Here is a 17,444-nt window from a genome sequence, read left to right as displayed (position 1 = left end):
TATGAGGGGCAGAGCTGGGATTTGAACCCAGGCCAGCTGTCTCTAGAGGGAGCCTCTTAACTAACATCACACTGCCTCTCACTTGATAGAGGTTTGAAGTTGTTCCAGTTCTGAATCCTGAGATCTTTGTGGTCTTTTGGCTTGGTTCTGGCCTGCTGGGACTTTGGCTGACTGAGACAAGAAAGCTGACCTGATCATAGGACATAGCAGCCAAGGAGTGCTGGTATGCAGTCCACATTTTATTTTTTATTTTTTTTTTTTTTAATTTTTTTTTTCAACGTTTATTTATTTTTGGGACAGAGAGAGACAGAGCATGAACGGGGGAGGGGCAGAGAGAGAGGGAGACACAGAATCGGAAACAGGCTCCAGGCTCTGAGCCATCAGCCCAGAGCCTGACGCTGGGCTCGAATTCACGGACCTCGAGATAGTGACCTGACTGAAATCGGACGCTTAACCGACTGCGCCACCCAGGCGCCCCTGCAGTCCACATTTTAAAGTCAAAGGCAGGTGGGGCACCTGGGTAGTTCAATGGAGTAAGCAGCGGACTTCAGCTCAGGTCATGATCTCTAGGTTCCTGAGTTCCAGCCCCGCGTGGGGCTCTGTGCTGACAGCCTGGAGCCTGGTTCGGATTCTGTGTCTCCTCTCTCTGCCCCTCCCCCACTTGTGCTCTGTCTCTCTCTCAAAAATAAACATTAAAAATTTTTTTTACAAAAGAAAGCCAAAGGCAGGAGCGCCTGGGTGGCTCAATGGAGTAGCGGCCTACTTCAGCTCAGGTGGTGATCTCAGGGTTCATGAGATCAAACCCCGAGTTGGGCTCTGTGCTGACAGCGCAGAGCCTGCTTCGGAGCGTCTGTCCCTCTCTTTCTGCCCCTCCCCCCTCTCATAAATAAATAAATGAACATTAAAAAACCCCCACAAAACCTTAAAAAAAAAAGTCAAAGGCAGAGAGTAATAGTGGGATAGTTGGATAGTTGCATCAAATCCAGAAGGGGTGCCACAGTGATTGACAGGTGTACACAACTCTGGAATCTGCTGTGGGAAGGTTTTGTTTTGTTTTGTTTTGTTTTGAGGGAGAGCGAGAGCACGCTTGTGCTTGCATGTGCACGAGTGCTTGCACGAGCAGGGGGCAGGGGAGAGAGAGGGAGAGAGAGACAGAGACAGAGACAGAGACAGAGAGACAGCCTCCACGCTCAGCACAGAGCTCGACCCAGGGCTCGATCTCAAGAACCAGGGATCTTGACCTGAGCCAGAATCAGGAGTCCCACGATCAACCGATTGAACCACCCAGGCGCCCTGGAAAGGTCCTTAAAGGGCAACCAGCCCACCGACAATCGACAATCGGTGCAATGTGTGTGATAGGGAACTGGATAGTGGGGCTTCTTCCTATCTGGACCATCTCACTAAACCTTGGGTTTGTACTACAAGTCAAGCAGGTTTCTGCCTCCCATCTCCCCTCTTCCTGTAGCCTCATTCTCCTCGCAAGTATCCTGGCTTCTGCCTTGTGCAACACCAAATTCATCAGTATCCCAACCCTTCATCTTGGTGGCAAACACCTCGCCTGGAATCTTAATTTGGTTCCAACTCAAATAAGATTAATACCTCCGTGCAAGGAATTAGGTACTTTTTTTTTTTTTACCGTTAATTATTTATTGTTATAATCTTACAACTCTTGAAATTTAATTAAGAAATGACTTAAAAATAAAAAAGACTTTCAGGTTGCAAACTGACCTCCGCTGCTAATTAGATTCCACAAATCGTCCTGAAAGGTATAAATCATTAAACATAATTAGATTATTACCGGAAGTACTGCTATGACAAATGCATTACCCAAGCTCTCTGACACAGAAGAGAGGGGGTGCAGAGGGGAAGTGTCTTCTGCGGTACTGCTCGGGCTGGGGTTCCCTCCTGCCCCACAGCTGGACCTCGGCCGGGGCCCTCCTACCCCACCCCTTCCCAGGAGTCACGTGGCCGGTGAGCTCATGCCTGTGCGAGCCCTTGTCATCCGCCAGGCGCCGCTGAGCGCCAACGATGACTGTTGTTTTCTCCCTTATCGTACTCCAGGGAAAGCCTGCAGCCCCGCACCCCTCCAGACGGCTCCGCAGGACAGCCCGGGAAACCGCCCCTCCTGTGGGCGGAGGTCCCCGATCCCCGAGGACCCCTCCCCTCAGCAATGGCTTTCCCAGGTCTTCCGGCGGCAGGGCCTTCCCCCAGAAGGAAGTCTCCTCGGTCGCAGGGAAAGTTCTCGAGCTGCAGGAGTCCCCGGCGGCCTGGGCCTGTCCCCGCGTCCCCCCCCCCCGCTCTCCCGCCGCAGCCCCCTCCCCTCGAGCTCCCGCGCGGTGGGGCCAGGCTGCCCCGGAAGGATCTGACCGGCCACTTCCTGCAATTGTGTCTCTGGACGGAGTCCTCGGGCGTCCAGCGCTCCCAGTCTCCCCCCGGAGCCCGGGTCTCTCACGTCCCCGCCCCCGTTCGCCGCCCGCGGCCGTCCCTCCGCTCCCCTCCCGGCAGCCAGCAGCTCGGCCGGGCGTGCGTGGTTACCGGGGCAACGGGGCGCGGGGGGGGGCCGGGGGCTGAGCTCGCGCTCGCGGAGAACCCGGTCGGCTGCGCCTCAAGCGGCGGGCCGGGGGCGCGGAACCTCGAGGGGAGTCACCGCACCAGGCGAGGTGGGGGAACGGCGCTGGCTCCTTCCTCACCCCGGACCGCCGCTGCCCTGAACACAGCCCGCCCGCCCGCCCGCCCGCCCTCCAGGTCCCGCGGGGCGTGGACTCCGGGAAGAGGCTCTGGGAGCTCGGAGGAGGGGCCTGTCTGCGCCTGATGGATGGCACTGAAGCAATGTCTGGCACTTTCCTTCCCCGCGGGGGAGGCGAAGCTTCGGCCACCTCTCCCCCGCGTTCGTTCGCATTCCTGCCCGCCTGCTCAGGAAGGGCTGGGGGGGGGGGGGGGGGCGGCTGGAGCAGGGCCAGCTGAGGCTCGCTTTGCACACTACCATTCACATTTGTCTACACTGGCATGGGAGTGGAGGGGCGGGTGGACAGTCCCCAAATCTCAACTGAGGTAAGAGAGGATGCATCCTTCCTTCCTGGCTCCCAAGCCTCTCCTTGGAGTCCCCGCACTCACTGTATTTCTACTGTATGCCCAACACTGGGTCATATAGCCGTTCCCAATCTGCTGTGGTCCACAGGACGCTTTCAGGGGATGGATGAGTTCAAAACAATCTGCATAATCAGGCTAATACACCATTTGCCTCCGTGACTTGACAGGTATATTGACAGTAGGAAGGCCACGAGGGTTAACTTGCTGGTGTCTTTGCACAAACCAAGGCGGTGGCACTGAGTCACTGTTCTTCATCACCATACATTGGCAGTAAAAAAATAAAAATTAAAAACCCAGTTTCTCTTAAGAATGTCCTTGATAAGACACTGAAATATATAGACATATGATTGGTTTATTATTTAAATGAGTTAATAAGGACTTGTTTTTTTTTTTTTTTTTTTTTAAATTTTTTTTTTTTTTTTTTTTCAACGTTTATTTTTGGGACAGAGAGAGACAGAGCATGAACGGGGGAGGGGCAGAGAGAGAGGGAGACACAGAATCGGAAGCAGGCTCCAGGCTCTGAGCCATCAGCCCAGAGCCCGACGCGGGGCTCGAACTCACGGAGCGCGAGATCGTGACCTGGCTGAAGTCGGACGCTTAACCGACTGCGCCACCCAGGCGCCCCAATAAGGACTTGTTTTAATTTCTAATATGCTATATATGGATAGATTTAATCCACATAAATAAAAGCTCTTTGGGGCCCTCAATAATTCTTAAGGGTGTAAACAGGTCCTTAGACCAAGAGCATCAGCACTGCTGGGGTAATTCACAGGCTGTCACGTAGATCCTGGCTGAGGAAACTGAAGCTGATTTCAGACACTGCACTCCCCAGCTCAGGAAGCATCTTATGTGGAACAGAGGGCAGGGAGCACGGCTGTGTTTTCTGGCCACCCGCTGTCCTTCCAGAGACATTCACTGGAATAAAGATGTTCATGGTCTCTGCTCACAGGAGAAACAAGGCATACAGGGCTGCCCTTCCCCCGTGCACTGTATTCAGTGCTGGGGGGGGCATGGGGGGGTGCTTGTGGCCCATGTGGGTTGGGCCTAGACGTGGACTCCCCTCACCCCCTAGATTCACCTGTAGTCCCCTTTCCTGTTACCTCTAAAGTGGCTCTTCCCCCTCCCCATAGAAGTCACAGTGTCTCAAAGTGGAGTCCACACCCTAGCCTGGCTTGAGTCCGGGTGGAGAGTGGGTACACTTGTCCGCATGTGCCACTGGATATGACTGTGTGCTTTGGTCCAGTCCCACGAACTCTGAGTCCTCCCCAACACCAGTCCTCCACCAGAGGTCACATCTGGTGTCTCCACTGGGGTTAGCACGTTTGGGTTGTTCAAACTACTTCTCCGATCCTTTTGGCAGTGGTGGGGCTGCTGTGAGTGAGGCCAGGACCTGGAACCTCTCTGTTGCCTCTGGCGCAGGGAAGGGGGTGTAGAAGGCCAAGGTGAGGGGGGGCAGGTCAGCCTCGAGTGCTACCGCCCCGCTCCCCTAGGAGCCAGTAGGTCCGCACTTTGCCTTTGCCCTGGAGGGAGAGAGAAGAGGAGGCTGGCGTAGGGAGCAGCGCACTGACCCACTTCCCCAAATCAGAGGAAAGGCTTCGGGATGGGAGTGGGCTTGAGAAGGGGTCTGGGGAGGCACCCTCTGGTCCACAAGGGATGGTGAGGGTAGGGGCTTTCCTCTCTACCTTCATTTCTACGTCCCCTCGAAGCTCCAGCTCGAAACCACCAAACTCTTCCAGGACAGCCTTGGTCTCAGAAGACAAGTGGATCTTCAGGGCTGGGAAGGACAAGGGAGGGTGGGGGGTGGAAGCAACGGGAGTGGGGAGACTGGGAACTGCAGGACTCCATTCTTTCTCAGGAAGCCTCCTCCTTCAGAGTCCCACCCCTCCACGTGGAGTCTGGCCATTCTGGCCTCTCCCTCAGAATTTGACGGCTGCGTTGTCCAACACCGTAGCCACTAGTCACCGGTGGCTATTCACATTTAAGTTAATTAAAACTAACTACAGTTAAAAATCCAGGGCTTCATTTGCACGAGCACATTTCAAGCGATCAATAGCATCCTGTGGCAGAGACTACTGTGATGGACAACCCGGATTATAGAAAGAAAGTTCCAGTAGACAGCATTCTAGCGTGTTACCAGGCTCCAGACAGACAGTGTAGCACGGTGGTTAGGGGCTCAGACTTTGGGTTCTGCTCTGTCTAGTGAATCCCAGCTGGGACAGTTGCTTAGAGAAGTAATGTAAACTCTCTGTGCCTCATTTTCCTAGTCCAACAAATGCTGATGGTGACAGTATCCATGTCAAGGCCCTGTTATGAGGACTACACGAACCGCTAACCAACTATCTCTGCAGAGTCTGGCACGCAGGAAGCACTCCTGGCAGTGGTTGCTGTCACTCTCGTTTACTTCAACGCTCATCTTGTGGCAGAGGGAATTGAGGCCCAAACTGTGGGGGTCAGACCCAGGCTCTGACTCCCGACCTGGTACCCCCCACGCCTCTGTCCATAGTCGCTCCCACCACTCCTGGGGGATACATCTGAGCGGCCTCGTTTTGCTGTTGAAACATTTCTGAGAGGGGCACCTGGGTGGCTCAGTCGGTTTAGCGGCCGACTTTGGCTCAGGTCACGATCTCACGGTCCGTGAGTTCGAGCCCCGCGTCGGGCTCTGTGCTGACTGCTCAGAGCCTGGAGCCTGTTTCAGATTCTGTGTCACCCTCTCTCTGACCCTCCCCCGTTCATGCTCTGTCTCCCTCTGTCTCAAAAATAAATAAACCTTAAAAAAAAAAAATCATTAAAAAAAAAAAAAGAAACATTTCTGAGAATGTGTTCCTTGAAGACAGGACCTCAGTGAGACCCTTCCTCCGGCTCTGACTGCCCCAGACACAGTGACCAGGGAGTATCTGCTGAGCCAGAGACCCTCTGGGCTGCAAAGTAGCCCATCTCCTGCCATGAGGCTTGGATGGGGTCTGCAGGGACTTCCCCCCGGCCCCGCCAGCTGACACGGGGTCTGAGTGGTCTTCGTACCCCAGGGCCTGGCACTTAGCAGGCATTCAGTGCATGTTTACTGAATTGAATTGTATTGCACACAGCAGGAGGGTAGAAGAGGAGCCGGACGCAAGACTCAGGGCAGGAGGAGAGGGCAGCAAGCTTTTCCTAGGTACCTACTGTGCTCCGCGGCCCGTGCTAGGTTTCTCACGAGCCTGAGACAGGTATTGTGTTAGAGATAAACAGCTGAAGCTCAGAAAAGTTGAATGACTCGCGTCCTCGTCATGGCATATGGTTTTCACACATAACTCTTCTAAGGTGCGCGTCTTATTCTCTCACAGGTGAGGAAAACTGAGGCTCCAGGAAGTGTGGCAAATCGACCCACAGTTGTGTGGATGGTGGAGCAGAGACTTACACCTAGCCCTCTGCCACATGCAAGAGGGAGCAGAGGGGCCCTGAGGGTGGGGACCAGGGCAACAGTCCAACATCTGCCTGGAAAGACTTTTGGATGGGGGGGGGGCGGGGGGGGGCGCTGATCTCTGATGGATTGGAGGTGATGTACCCTGGCTGGGGGTGAGCCGCCGGTGGGGCCGTCCTCGCTGAAGCCTGTCTGCCCTCCAGCCACTGCGAGCAGCCCAGCCACCTTACCTTCCCCGTTAGACTCCATCCTGGAGGCGGTGTTGACTGTGTCTCCGAAGAGGCAGTAGCGAGGCATCTTCAGCCCTACCACGCCGGCGCACACGGGTCCTGGAGGGGGTGGGGAGGGGTGTTCCATGAGAGTCAAGTGGTGGACCCGAGGACCCTGGGAATCCAGGTGTGTGTGTGTGTGTGTGTGTGTCTGTCTGTCTGTCTGTCTGTCCATCTGTCTCCCTCACCTGTGTGGACACCGATTCGCAAGCGCAGCTCCTCCTGGGGCCGGTGGCGGATGCGGAAGGAGCGCACAGCATCCAGAAGCGCCAGGGCCATGCGGGCCACCTCACGGGCGTGAAGCAGCCCATTCCGCACGGGGAGCCCCGACACGACCATGTAGGCATCGCCAATGGTCTCCACCTGCCGGGCCCACCAGAGGATGCAGGGCATTAACACCGGAAATTTCTCCTCCCTGTGCCGCCCCACATGTGTTTGGTAACCTCATCTGTGGCGTCCTTTCCCTGCCTGTCCCTGGGTCTCCGGGTAACAGTCTCTGCCCATGTCCCATGGTCTCCTCTCCTGAGGCTCTATGTCATTCTGCCCGTCACCCTTCTCTGACCCTGCCCATCACCATCTTTCTGTCCCCTTCCATCCCTGCTCCCACCCTCACCTTGTACACATCAAAGTTGTCTATGACGGCATCAAAGCAGGTGTACAGATCATTGAGCAGGGTCACCACCTGGAAGGGAAGAGAAGCCAAGACGGGTATGGAGTCAGGGAGCCCATCTGGGCTCAAGTGGGAAAAATGGGACCGGAAGGCAGTCCTGATGGGACAGAAAGGCTGGCCAAGCACAGCCTGCCTGGCCCTCACCTGTGGCCGTGCCGCACTGACCTGCATAGGCGTGCTCTCTGCCGACAGGGCCGTGAAGCCCACAATGTCGCTGAAGTAGATGGTCACACTGTCGAAGGCTTCAGCCTGGACCGTCTCCCCACGCTTGAGCTGCTCAGCCACTGAGCTGTGGGGTCAGGGGCAGGTATAGGATAAGCGCAGGAGGTGGGGCTGGGACAGGGTGGCAGAGGGTCACCACACGTGGGCACTCACTGGGGCAGAATCTGGTAGAGCAGGGCCTCGGCCTTGCGCTTCTCCTCCAGGTAGGCCTGGGTCCTGTCCTCCACCAGCTCCTCTAGGTTGTTGGCATACTGCTCCATGCGGGACAGCAAGTTGTCCAGGATGTTGCTGCTGTGCTCCCTGAGGCCCCGGGAGCAGGGCAGAGGCGGTGAGAGAGCTGCCCAGAGCGCCCTCCCCAGCTCACCAGACCCAGGCTGCCATGTCAGCCCCTGTGCAGGGCAGCGGAGAAGGCCAGGCCTGGGGAGCATGGCAGGGTGGGCGTGGCAGGGGAAAGGGTAGGAAGAAAGTTCCATTCATCTCTGAGACCCCAGAGTCTGGAAGCTCCAGAGATACTGGCTACTTCGTTCATCTTTGTTGAACAGAAGCAAGTTAGAAGCAGGTGAACAGGGATCAATTGAGGACAGAGTGTGGGCACACGGGCTGGCAGAGGGGTGTGTGGGGGGTCTGTGGGGCACAGTGCAACAGATGGCCCCCGGGGCTGGGTTGGAGGACAAGAGTATGTGCTCCCCTCTGCTCTGTACCACTGAGGAGGGGCCGACGGGCCGCAGTGGGGTCCCTTGCCACTGCTGGGAGAAAAGACTTAAGTGTGGGGCACAGGGTAGCTGTTGGGCACGGGGGACACACAAACACCAGCAACCTGTTGAACTTGCGCAGCATCAGGCGAATCTGCTGGAAGGGGGGCCGTTCCTGCGGCTCCTCAGCCCAGCACCTCTGCATCAGCTGCCCCAGCTCCTCCAGGTGACTCTGCAGGGCCAGGGAGGGCCGGAAGGGGGGCTGCTCACCCCGAGTCACACGCTCCACGATCTCTGTGGTGAGGCAGGAGGGGCTGAGGGCTGGGGCCAGCCCAGGGCTAGTGAGAGACACAGGGGGGAGGTCCAGGAGCAGGCTGGGACCCCGGGGCAGGTGGGCAGGCAGACAGCGGAGTCACTGGCAGCAACAGAACCTTCCAGGAGGCAGGTGTGGTGGTGTTTGCAGGGGTCCCTCACCCTGGGGCCGGGCTCAGGTGCAGCTGTGGCAGGGCTAGGGGACTCCATGGTCCTCTCACCTTTGGGGCTAAGGTCCAAACCCTCCACATGGAAGACGCCGCTCCTCAGGGCAATCTCCTGAAGGATGATTCCAAAGCTGTACACGTCACCTGCCTGGGAGCCCCGGGCAGGGGGTGAGGCCATTCGCAGGAGCTCAGGGGCTGTCCACAACTTTTCTGCAGGTTAGAGGTCAGGAGTGACCGGGCGAAGGGCCCTAAAGCTGAGGGGTGGGGGTGTGTCGGGGAGGGGGGGGAACAAGGTCCTAGAAGACGTGGCTGGAGCAGTGTGCGGCCATCAGGCCGAATGCTACAAAGACACAGCCTCCAGACCGCTGCGTCGGGCTCCCCTTTCCACTGGCGAATGAGCCAAAGCAGGAATCCAGAATGGCATGCCAAGCCCTTCAGAGGTCTGGCATCAGTTGCCCCCGCCGGGCTGTGCTTGGCGGGGGGCAGGTCTTAGGGGGCAGAGTGTGGGCTCACTGGCATAGAGGGTGTGGCCTTGCTCTGGTTCCGGGTCCCTGAAGCTCTCCAGCCCGAAGTCAGTGATCTTGAGCACGAAGCGCCCGTCCACCACACAGTTGGAAGACTTGAGGTTGCCATGAGAGCAAATGGCCCCATTGTGCAGGAACAGCATACCCTGGAAATTTGCGGAGGCCGAGGTCTTCGGTGCAAGTGAGACCCTACAACCAGGGCCAGGGGAGACGCCTGCCTGGCCCCTCCCCGCACGTCGCATGGGGGATTCCGGGCTTACCTTGACGATGTCATTGGTAAGAGAGTATCGGAACATCCAGTCCAAGGTGATGCTCTCATTCTCCAGAATGTCCTGCTGGGCAATAAGAGTGAGGCACGCACCCGGCAGACCCCAGGAGGGGTGCAGGGGCCCAGTCACACAAAGACGGCCCAGGCACAAAAAGACAAAAACTTGGATTTACTCTAGTGCCCCCCTCCCCGTTTACAGATGGGGCAGGTAAAGGGCAGAAAGGAGGAGGTTTGCCTGGGGGTCATACGGTAGCGGGGAACAGGACCAGGGCTAGGCCCACATCTCCTGACCCCCCTCCTCTTGTCCCCTCACCTGCAAACTCCCACGGGGACAGTACTCCGTGAGGATACAGATGTTGGGGGGGTCAGTGCAGGCACCCACAAACCTGGTCAGGTGTTCGTTCTGTACATCCCGCATCTGCAGGGGGAAGCCAGCATCAGGAGCCTGGCAGAGACGTCCCTCCTCACCAAGTGGCCCTCCACCCTCAGGGGCCTCTCAGTGTTCTCAGTGCCCGTTCATTCTCTGCAGACACTCTAGGAGTCCGGTGACTCCCCCTGCGGTACCTCCTCCGGCTCACTCTGCCTCCTGATCCCTCCACCCACCAGGGGCATCGAGCACAGCCCCTCAAGGAACCTCCTCTAGGCTTCCTCTACTAGTCTCTTCTCCCCTCTGGAACCCTCTCTCTTAGCACAATATGCAGGGCCCATCCCTTTCTTAAGACACCCTGGGGTCCCCCCACCTCCTGTGTCCCTGGGACCTCTCCTAGGCCACTGCCTCGCAGCCCCACTTACATGCTTCAGTTCAAACAGCACTTTACGAGTCAGCTCGATGCGCTTACGGTTCACACGCTTCACAGCCACGAGGTTGCCCTGGGCAAGGAATGGAGGCTGCATGGTGAGATGGCCCAGTGGTGGTGACGGCAACTGCTGACAGTGGCCCTGGGGCCCGTCCTGAGCCGTTGGAGGGCAGCCCTGCCCACCCCAAGGACCCGCAGTCTTTCCCCTGGCCCACCTTATAATATGCCGTTTTGGCAAACACTTGGAACTGGCCCTCTGTGGTCAGCAGGGAGCCGTAATTGGAGCCTCTCTGGAGGGACAGAGAGCAGGAGGGACCGGTCGGCCTGGGAGCCCTGCCATGGGCTCAGCTCTCCATTCTGGCTGCCTGAGCTCTGGCCTTCACTGCCCTGCCTGATCTCGCGGCCGTCCTGCTTCTCGTTCCACATCATGAGATCCTTTCCTCATTTTTTATTTTTTTTTTAAATGTTTACTTTTGAGAGAGAGAGAGAGAGAGAGAGAGCGAGCGCGGGAGAGAGAGAATCCCAAGCAGGCTCCACATTCTCAGCACAGAGCCTGACGCAGGGCACAAACCGTGAGTTCGTGACCTGAACCGAAATCAAGAGTTAGAGGCTTTGACTGCACCACCCAGGCGCCCCTGTTTATTTTTTTAAAAACGTATGTTCACGTCTACCGTGTTTGGTCTTTGAAAGCCTCCTGCGAAGGAGGCTCTGTGCACGTGACCGTCATCTGAGGTAGTCTCTGAGGGGAACAGCACTTGTCCAAGGTCACACAGCGAGAAAGGGCAGGGCTGGGATCGGAAGCGCGCCGGCTGCACTGCCCAGCAGGCGCTGCCCGGACCCCTGCCCGGCCCCCCGCTGCCCACCCCCACGGGGGCTCCCTCACCGCGCTGAGCGTCAGCCGGCTGCCTGCGCTCCGGAGGTGCCTGTCGAGGCTGCTGGGCTGCACGTCCTCCCAGCGCACCCGCCACAGCTCTGAGGCCAGGTCCCTCTCGAGCTGCATCTTCCTGGGGTGTGAACAGGGGAGCCATGTCTGAACCCCTGACCCCGGGCCTCAGAGCCCGGGGTCGCAGCGTGTGCTAAGAGACCGACGGACGGGAGGTGTGGGCCAGGCTTTGCCTGCCTCCCGGGGACCTTGGGCAGCCACTTCGTGTCTCTGAGTCTCACGTCCTCACGTCCTGATTTGGGAATGGGCGACCTCGACATTTATTTCAAAGCATTGTTACGTGAACAAAAAGAAACATCGTGCGAGGAAGTGCCCTCCTTGCAGGCCTGTGTCCTTAACGTCTGCGCGCAGGCCAGCCTCCCACCAGAAGGCAGGGTGGGGGTCCTGCACCTCCCCTCTCCGCTCCGTGCACATCAGCCTTGCTCAAGTGCCTGGGCCCAGTCCTGCAGGGTTGGAACCGCTGCTCCCCAGCAGGTGTGCCGGAGGCGAGGGTGGACCAGCCCACTCGCCTGCTCTGCTCTTCTCACAGCCTTATCCCTCCCCACCCCTCCGGCCCCTCTTCTCTCCTCCCTGTGCCCTGCGGCTTTTTAGCCTCATCTCCTCCCCCACCTCCCTCGGCCTTCCGCCACCTCTCCCGCTTCCCTGCAGGTCCCTGCCACCTCGTCAGCTAGTTCTCCAGGCCCCCCAGCCTCACTCCCCACCCGCCTCCAAATCTCACCTGTATATGAAGAAGGAGACGGTCAGAATGCTGAGCAGGGAGAGGCTGCCCACCACGGCCAGAACTTCCAGCGTGGAAAAGTGGTCTACACAAGAGTCCAAGTTGCAGCAGGAGAGATTTGGGTTAGAGAGCGGAAAGAGGAACCTTCTAATAGTCCCTCGGTGAACTAGGAAGGTGAGTGAAGGGAAGAAAAAGGCAGATGTCCCTCCAGAAAGCCCTGAGTGTGGGAGAGGAGCACCCATCTGACTCCTGAAGCAGGAGCCTCTCCAGAACGGAGGCCTGGAAGGCAAGAGGCAGTCACCTTGGTTGCAAGCCGGGTCCTCGTTGTCAAAGCCACATTTGGGGATGTCAGGAGGTGGGTGGCCCAGGGGCCAGCTTAGTTCGTGCCCTGGCACGGCCACCAGCTCTCGGGAGGTCCCATTGTAGTTCAGAACCACCTACGGGAGGGCAGGAGTGGCAGGAGGGCAAGGCCTGGGGCGACGCTTCCCGTCCAGTGGAGCTGCGTGGCCTCCCCCATCTCTGCTTCCCCGGCCTGTGTCTGGGCTGTCCACTGTTTACCAAGCCCCTCATACCCCGGTCACCAGAGTGGAAAAACCTGAAAATTACTCAAGGGCTTTATGAAGAAAACTCCACGTAGAACCCCGACTCGACATCAGGGAGTTTATGATCTTGGACTGAAGCACATAGGAAACAGGAAAAGGCAGTGTTCTCAGTCCACATTCGCAGGCCTAAGCCACGTACCCCTCCTCCAGGAAGTCTTCCCCGAGTGATCTGCTCCTCAGCACTTGTGGCCTCAATTCCTTCCTGTTCCTGACTGAATTTAATGAGCTGTGTGGCCACCACATGAGCCTGTCTCTGCTGGGAGAGGGGCCTGCCTGTCTTAGGAGATGTGGGACTTCCTGAAGTTAGGGCTGTGCCCCCTCCTCAGAGCTGGGGCTCCCCAAGGGTAATGCTTGTGAGTCCCTATCATTCTGGTTGCTCCCCCAGACCAGAGCTGGGTCTCTTCTACCCAAGGCTCTCCAAAAGCGAGCGAGCAAGCGTGGTGGAGTGACAACGGAGCCGACAGATGCCCTGGGGGAAGGAGGGAGGGCAAGACGTCCTTCCTGCCTATATGGCACTGTCTTCTGGGGGCACACCCTTACCCTGAAAGTGCCAGTCTCAGGATGCATATCCCAGAGGGAGAAGTCGGTCTCCCGATCTCCATTGCTGTCCATTTTCCAGTATCCTGTCACCCCTGGGGCATGGAGGAAGATGGCTGTGTTTTGAGGACGCGGAAGTTCAGGAGGGTACCCACCCTACCTGATCTCCACCCCCCCCCCCCGATCTTCTTTGCCTTGCCCTCCAAACACATATGTAATATGTCACATATAATAACAACAACAAGAAGGACGTGTCAGCAGCAGGAATGACTGAGGTTGGGCACTTGGGAGGACTTCCTGATGGGATGAGGCAGATGGGGCAGTCGTGGAGCTCCCTTGCAGAAGACAGGAAAGGACTGGCATGGGTGAGCGACCCCCGCAGTGGCAGGCTGGGGGCTTCTCATGGCCTCCTGCTCGGGGAGCCCCAAGGTGGACTGTCCCTGCCACCTCCGGCCGCTGACCTCGGAAGCTCCGGTTCCACATCCGCTGAGTGACGGCCTCCCCATCGGTGAAGGTTCCCCCATGTGCCAGAGTCTCTGTCACTGCCTGGATGTAGAGCAGGAGCCCATCGTGGAAGGACGCTGGGATGGTGTTCATCTGCAGGAACGAGGGGGCTTGGCCGGGGTGGGATCCACGAAGGGCGCTCAGTGGGGACACCCCGAGCGTGGGAAGATCTGGGCGGCGCTGGGACCTTGGGAGGAGACGGGAGAAACCCCCCCCCTTCCGTGGACAGAGACTTGACTACTCAAAAGACACCTCCTCGTCAACCTCCACTTCTGAATCCCTCTAGGCAGACAGAGCAGGACACATCATCCTCATTTTACCGATGAGGACCTGAGTTCCGGAGGCTGACCGACCCTTCAGTGTCCCCTTAGTTATCAGAAGGTGAGAACGGTGGGGGGGGGGGGGGGGGGGGAGGGGAAGAAGGGGAGGCCTGGGAATACGGAGGTGGCTGAGAGAACAGGCTGGGCACCGGCAGGGCAGTGTGGAGTCCATGCTGCAGGGTCCCAGGACCCCCCTTACCAGGCCGTCCTCCAGGGTGAAGTTGAACTTCTCCTGGGCCAAGTGTTTTAGCTGCTGCAGGAATTGCAAGTACTCAGGGTTGTCCGGCTCTTTATATGTGATGATTTTGGCGGCCTGAGGAAGGGGTCAGTGGAGAGGGGAGAGCTGGGCGATGACCCAGTCCTCCCAGTACCCTGGGCCACCTCCCCAGTGCATCTCCGCTTAGCCCAAGGTCGGAGTGGATGGACTCCATGTCACCTGTGAGGCGCTGCCTGCTCCAAAGCAGGGGAGCCAATGGGATGACTCCTCAAGTCCTGTCAGTCTGTGGGATGGGAACACCCTCCCACCTCAAGCCCATTTGTTCATCTTTTCAGCCTCCTAGCTCTGAAGTTTCCTAGACCTTTTTACACCCCGCACCCTTCCTGGCCTCCCTCACCAAAGTTCCTGAGCAGTCAAGAACCTTTTTTCTAGAGCCCTTCAGACCCCGAGGGACCCAGTGCCCAGAAACTATGTGCCACCAGCACAGAGTCCCACAGCCTGGGCTTGCAGCCTGGACCCTCACCCGAAAGGCCTGCTGGGCACTGGCATCCTGCCCATCGCCTCTCTCCCAGGGCCTGTGGGGAGCAAGACCGTGTGCACCTTGCAGGCTTTGTCCAAAGAGGTCCAGGTGGAAAAACACATAGTCCTCCCCACTCAGGCCGGCTTCCAGGGCCAAAAGCATCAGAGTTCTGAAGGCATCCGGGGAGCTGCATATGTAGATAACTGGGGAGGAAGGGGGCGGTCAGAGAGAGACAGAGAGACAGGAGCCTAGATCCCGACAGAGTGCAGAGGGGGAACTCAGGCCAGGGAATTTGTGGACTCCGGACTGCTAGGGCCTCAGCGGCTGCCGGCTGCCGAGAGAAAGGTGAAGAGGGCTGGGAGGAGTCAGTGGGCAGGGTTGGAAGAAGGAGCAAAGATAGGGAGAGCCGCAACAGTGGAGCCAAAGGTGGGGAAGGTGGGGTCAGCAAGGGAGGGAGAGGGGGAGGCTGGCCAGCAGAGAGGGGACTGGGGGTGGAGAGGGCGTGTGGGACGGGGAGAGGCTGCTGGAGGAAACCAGAAGTGGAGGAGGGGAGCAGGGATGGGCACCAAGCCGGGGGACCTACTGGGTGTTCTCCCCCCAACCCCATCCCTCCCAGGGATGGGCACCAGGCCAGGGTACCTACTGGGCGTCCCCCGCCCGCTCCTCCCGCGACTCCGGAGGCAGCGGTGGGAAGCAGGTGGGGGGGGGGGGAAGGGGAGTCGGGGAGCGCAGAACCGCGGAGAGAGCCGGGCCGTGCAGCCTCGGGAGGAAGAGCCGCCCCCTCACCTCGGCCTTGGCGTCTCACGGTCCGCAGCAGCAGGGAGTAGTGCTGGGGGTCGCCCTCCGCGAACTCCAGGTGGTCCACCGTGACGTTGAGGCGGTGGCGCAGGCGCACGTACAGGCCTTCCACCACGAAGAAGCAGGGCTGGTCGTCGCCGGGCCGGTACGCGTAGAGCACGAGCGCCTGGCGCTCCCAGCCCAGCCGTCGGTGCAGCGCCGCCACCAGGTCCCCAAGCTTGGCGTGGCTGGGCCCCGCGCGGGTGGTCAGCGCGTACTCGTCCTTGGCCCCGAAGCCCAGCGCCGGCGCGCCGGCCGTCAGCAGCGGCACCCGCCAGTGCGCCGTGAAGCGCCCCACGGGGGCCGCGGCGTACACGCAGCCGGGGCCCAGGAACACGGCGGGGCTGTGCTCCCACTTGAGGTCCACGGCGGCCAGCGGCGCGGCCGTGTCGGAGCAGACGCCCCGCGCGTTCTCGCTGCTGCCCAGCACCGTGCGCACCGTCCAGCCGGGCAGCCAGTCGGGCCGCGCCCTCACCCGGGCCAGCGCCAGCTCCACGGCCGGCCCCACGCGCGCCCACGACCACGGGTACGAGGTGTTGGCCAGCGGCAGCACCACGGCCACCGTCAGGTTCCCCGCGTGGCCTCCGGGCAGCAGCAGCGGCAGCAGCAGCAGCAGCGGCGGGAGCGGGAGCAGGCGGGCGCCGGCGGGGCGCCCGGGGCGCCGGGGTCGCAGCATGGCCTCAGCGGGCAGCTCGGCGGGCGAGCGCTCGCGCCATGGCCCCCCGGGCACCCTCCGGCCCAGCCGCGCGTTGCGGGCCCCGGGCGCGCCCACCCCGGGGCACGCTGCCCGTCCGGCCGCGGCGCGAGGGGCGGGTGGAGGGCGCCGCGGGGCAGGTGGGCGCGAACGGAGGGGCGCCGTGGCCCGGGGCGCGGGCGAGCGCGCCGGTGCGTGCGTGTTGGAAGGAGCTAGAGCGCCCGGGGGAGGGGGGTGGGCGAGGGCGCGAGCCGGGGAAGGGGAGCGGCGGGCTTTCGTGCGCGCCTGGGCGCCCGCCCCGGGAGGGTGCCAGCGGGGGCGTCCGGCCGGCTCAAGTCCCCGGCTGCCGGGGGGGGGGGGGGGGGGGAGGGGGGGGGACAGGGGAGGACCCGAGCCAGGCTCCGGGCCCTTCCTCCCGCCGCTTCCCCTCCCAGACTCGGCGACGGGAGCGCCAGCCCCGGACCTTTAACCCCTTCGTCCCCGCCCCGAAGTTGCGGACCTGCCCGCGCGCTCTGTTCCGAGACCCTCCGCGCCTTCCTCCTGCGGGGAGCCGCGCCGCGAAGGGGCTCGCTCTCTGGGGTCGGGAGCAGGACCGAAGGGCGACTCGAGTGGGGGCAGCCGGGACGCTTTCGCGCCCCGCCTCCTCCCTCCCTACCTGGTTCCGTTTGGGGAAGAGAGCTGCGTTGGTTCGGGATCTTGGCAAGAAAAGGTGTGAGCCTACGGATGTGTGTGCGTCTGGGGGTGGACGGGAGGGTGGCAGGTTTCTGGAAAGGGCGTTAAACTAGGGAGCCCAGGGTCCCCGTGACCCAGTCCACCCAGGACCGCCCCCGTGTCCCAGCTTCCAGATTGAGCGGGTTAGTGCGGAAAAGGGGCCCAGGGGGAGGGCGGAGTTAACCTTTTAGTTCCCAAAAGGCTGCAGGAAGGGGGAGAAGAGCGTTTGGTGGCTGGGGTGGGGGGAAGGGAGGGCAGTGACCCCGGGGCCGCTCCTGGAAGGTGGGTTCGCGGCGGCGGTGGGAGACGGTGTTGGAAGTGACCCGGTGGTGGGGGCGTCGGATGGGGCGAGGGTTTGGGGGGCACTGGACCGCGCGGGCCGCCTTCCCCGCGCCGTGGGGTCGGTGTGCCCTCTCGTGGCCAGCAGGGGTCA

The 17,444-nt window shown here is 60.1% G+C and overlaps 1 protein-coding gene across 4 annotated transcripts; it reads right to left on the bottom strand.

Moving 5' to 3' along the window:
* Positions 1–3,715: 3,715 nt before the first annotated feature.
* NPR1 (natriuretic peptide receptor 1) lies at positions 3,716–17,192 on the bottom strand. Of its 4 annotated transcripts, XR_015246360.1 has the most exons (24): positions 15,556–17,192; positions 14,773–14,972; positions 14,232–14,345; positions 13,670–13,805; positions 13,212–13,303; positions 12,811–12,927; positions 12,371–12,506; positions 12,070–12,154; positions 11,292–11,412; positions 10,624–10,698; positions 10,404–10,481; positions 9,925–10,029; positions 9,604–9,675; positions 9,333–9,489; positions 8,874–9,029; positions 8,466–8,634; positions 7,802–7,948; positions 7,592–7,715; positions 7,370–7,438; positions 6,945–7,119; positions 6,718–6,816; positions 4,773–4,864; positions 4,191–4,610; positions 3,716–4,005 (listed from the first exon to the last, which is right to left on the bottom strand). XR_015246360.1 is itself a non-coding variant. In XM_086694536.1 (23 exons), exons 1-23 carry the CDS (start codon positions 16,280–16,282, stop codon positions 4,548–4,550), a joined length of 3,309 nt encoding a protein of 1,102 aa, XP_086550662.1. In that variant the 5' UTR covers positions 16,283–17,192; the 3' UTR covers positions 3,716–4,547. The 4 variants fall into 4 exon arrangements, 3 of the variants coding, with proteins under 3 accessions (XP_086550662.1, XP_086550663.1, XP_086550664.1); XM_086694536.1 differs by having other exon boundaries at positions 3,716–4,610; XM_086694537.1 differs by having other exon boundaries at positions 3,716–4,610; positions 12,811–12,924.
* Between the last annotated feature and the right edge of the window lie 252 nt (positions 17,193–17,444).

The sequence above is a fragment of the Puma concolor genome, chromosome E4, assembly GCF_028749965.1.
Source record: "Puma concolor isolate L17-30 chromosome E4, mPumCon1.1.hap2, whole genome shotgun sequence".
In the NCBI taxonomy this organism is placed as follows: domain Eukaryota; kingdom Metazoa; phylum Chordata; class Mammalia; order Carnivora; family Felidae; genus Puma; species Puma concolor.
Note: the sequence above shows the minus strand (reverse complement) of the source record. Positions and strands in the feature narration are given on the sequence as shown.

What these genes read in the sequence shown, in the direction of transcription:
- NPR1 (XM_086694536.1), bottom strand. Translation starts at nt 16,282, where the DNA reads ATGCTGCGACCCCGGCGCCCCGGGCGCCCCGCCGGCGCCCGCCTGCTC. An exon ending in ATGCTGCGCAAGTTCAACAG is followed by an intron (nt 7,949 to 8,465) that starts GTTGCTGGTGTT and finishes CCGGGGCCTCAG; the next exon opens with GGAGCACAGCAGCAACATCC. An exon ending in CAGAGAGCACGCCTATGCAG is followed by an intron (nt 7,439 to 7,591) that starts GTCAGTGCGGCA and finishes CTTCCCTTCCAG; the next exon opens with GTGGTGACCCTGCTCAATGA.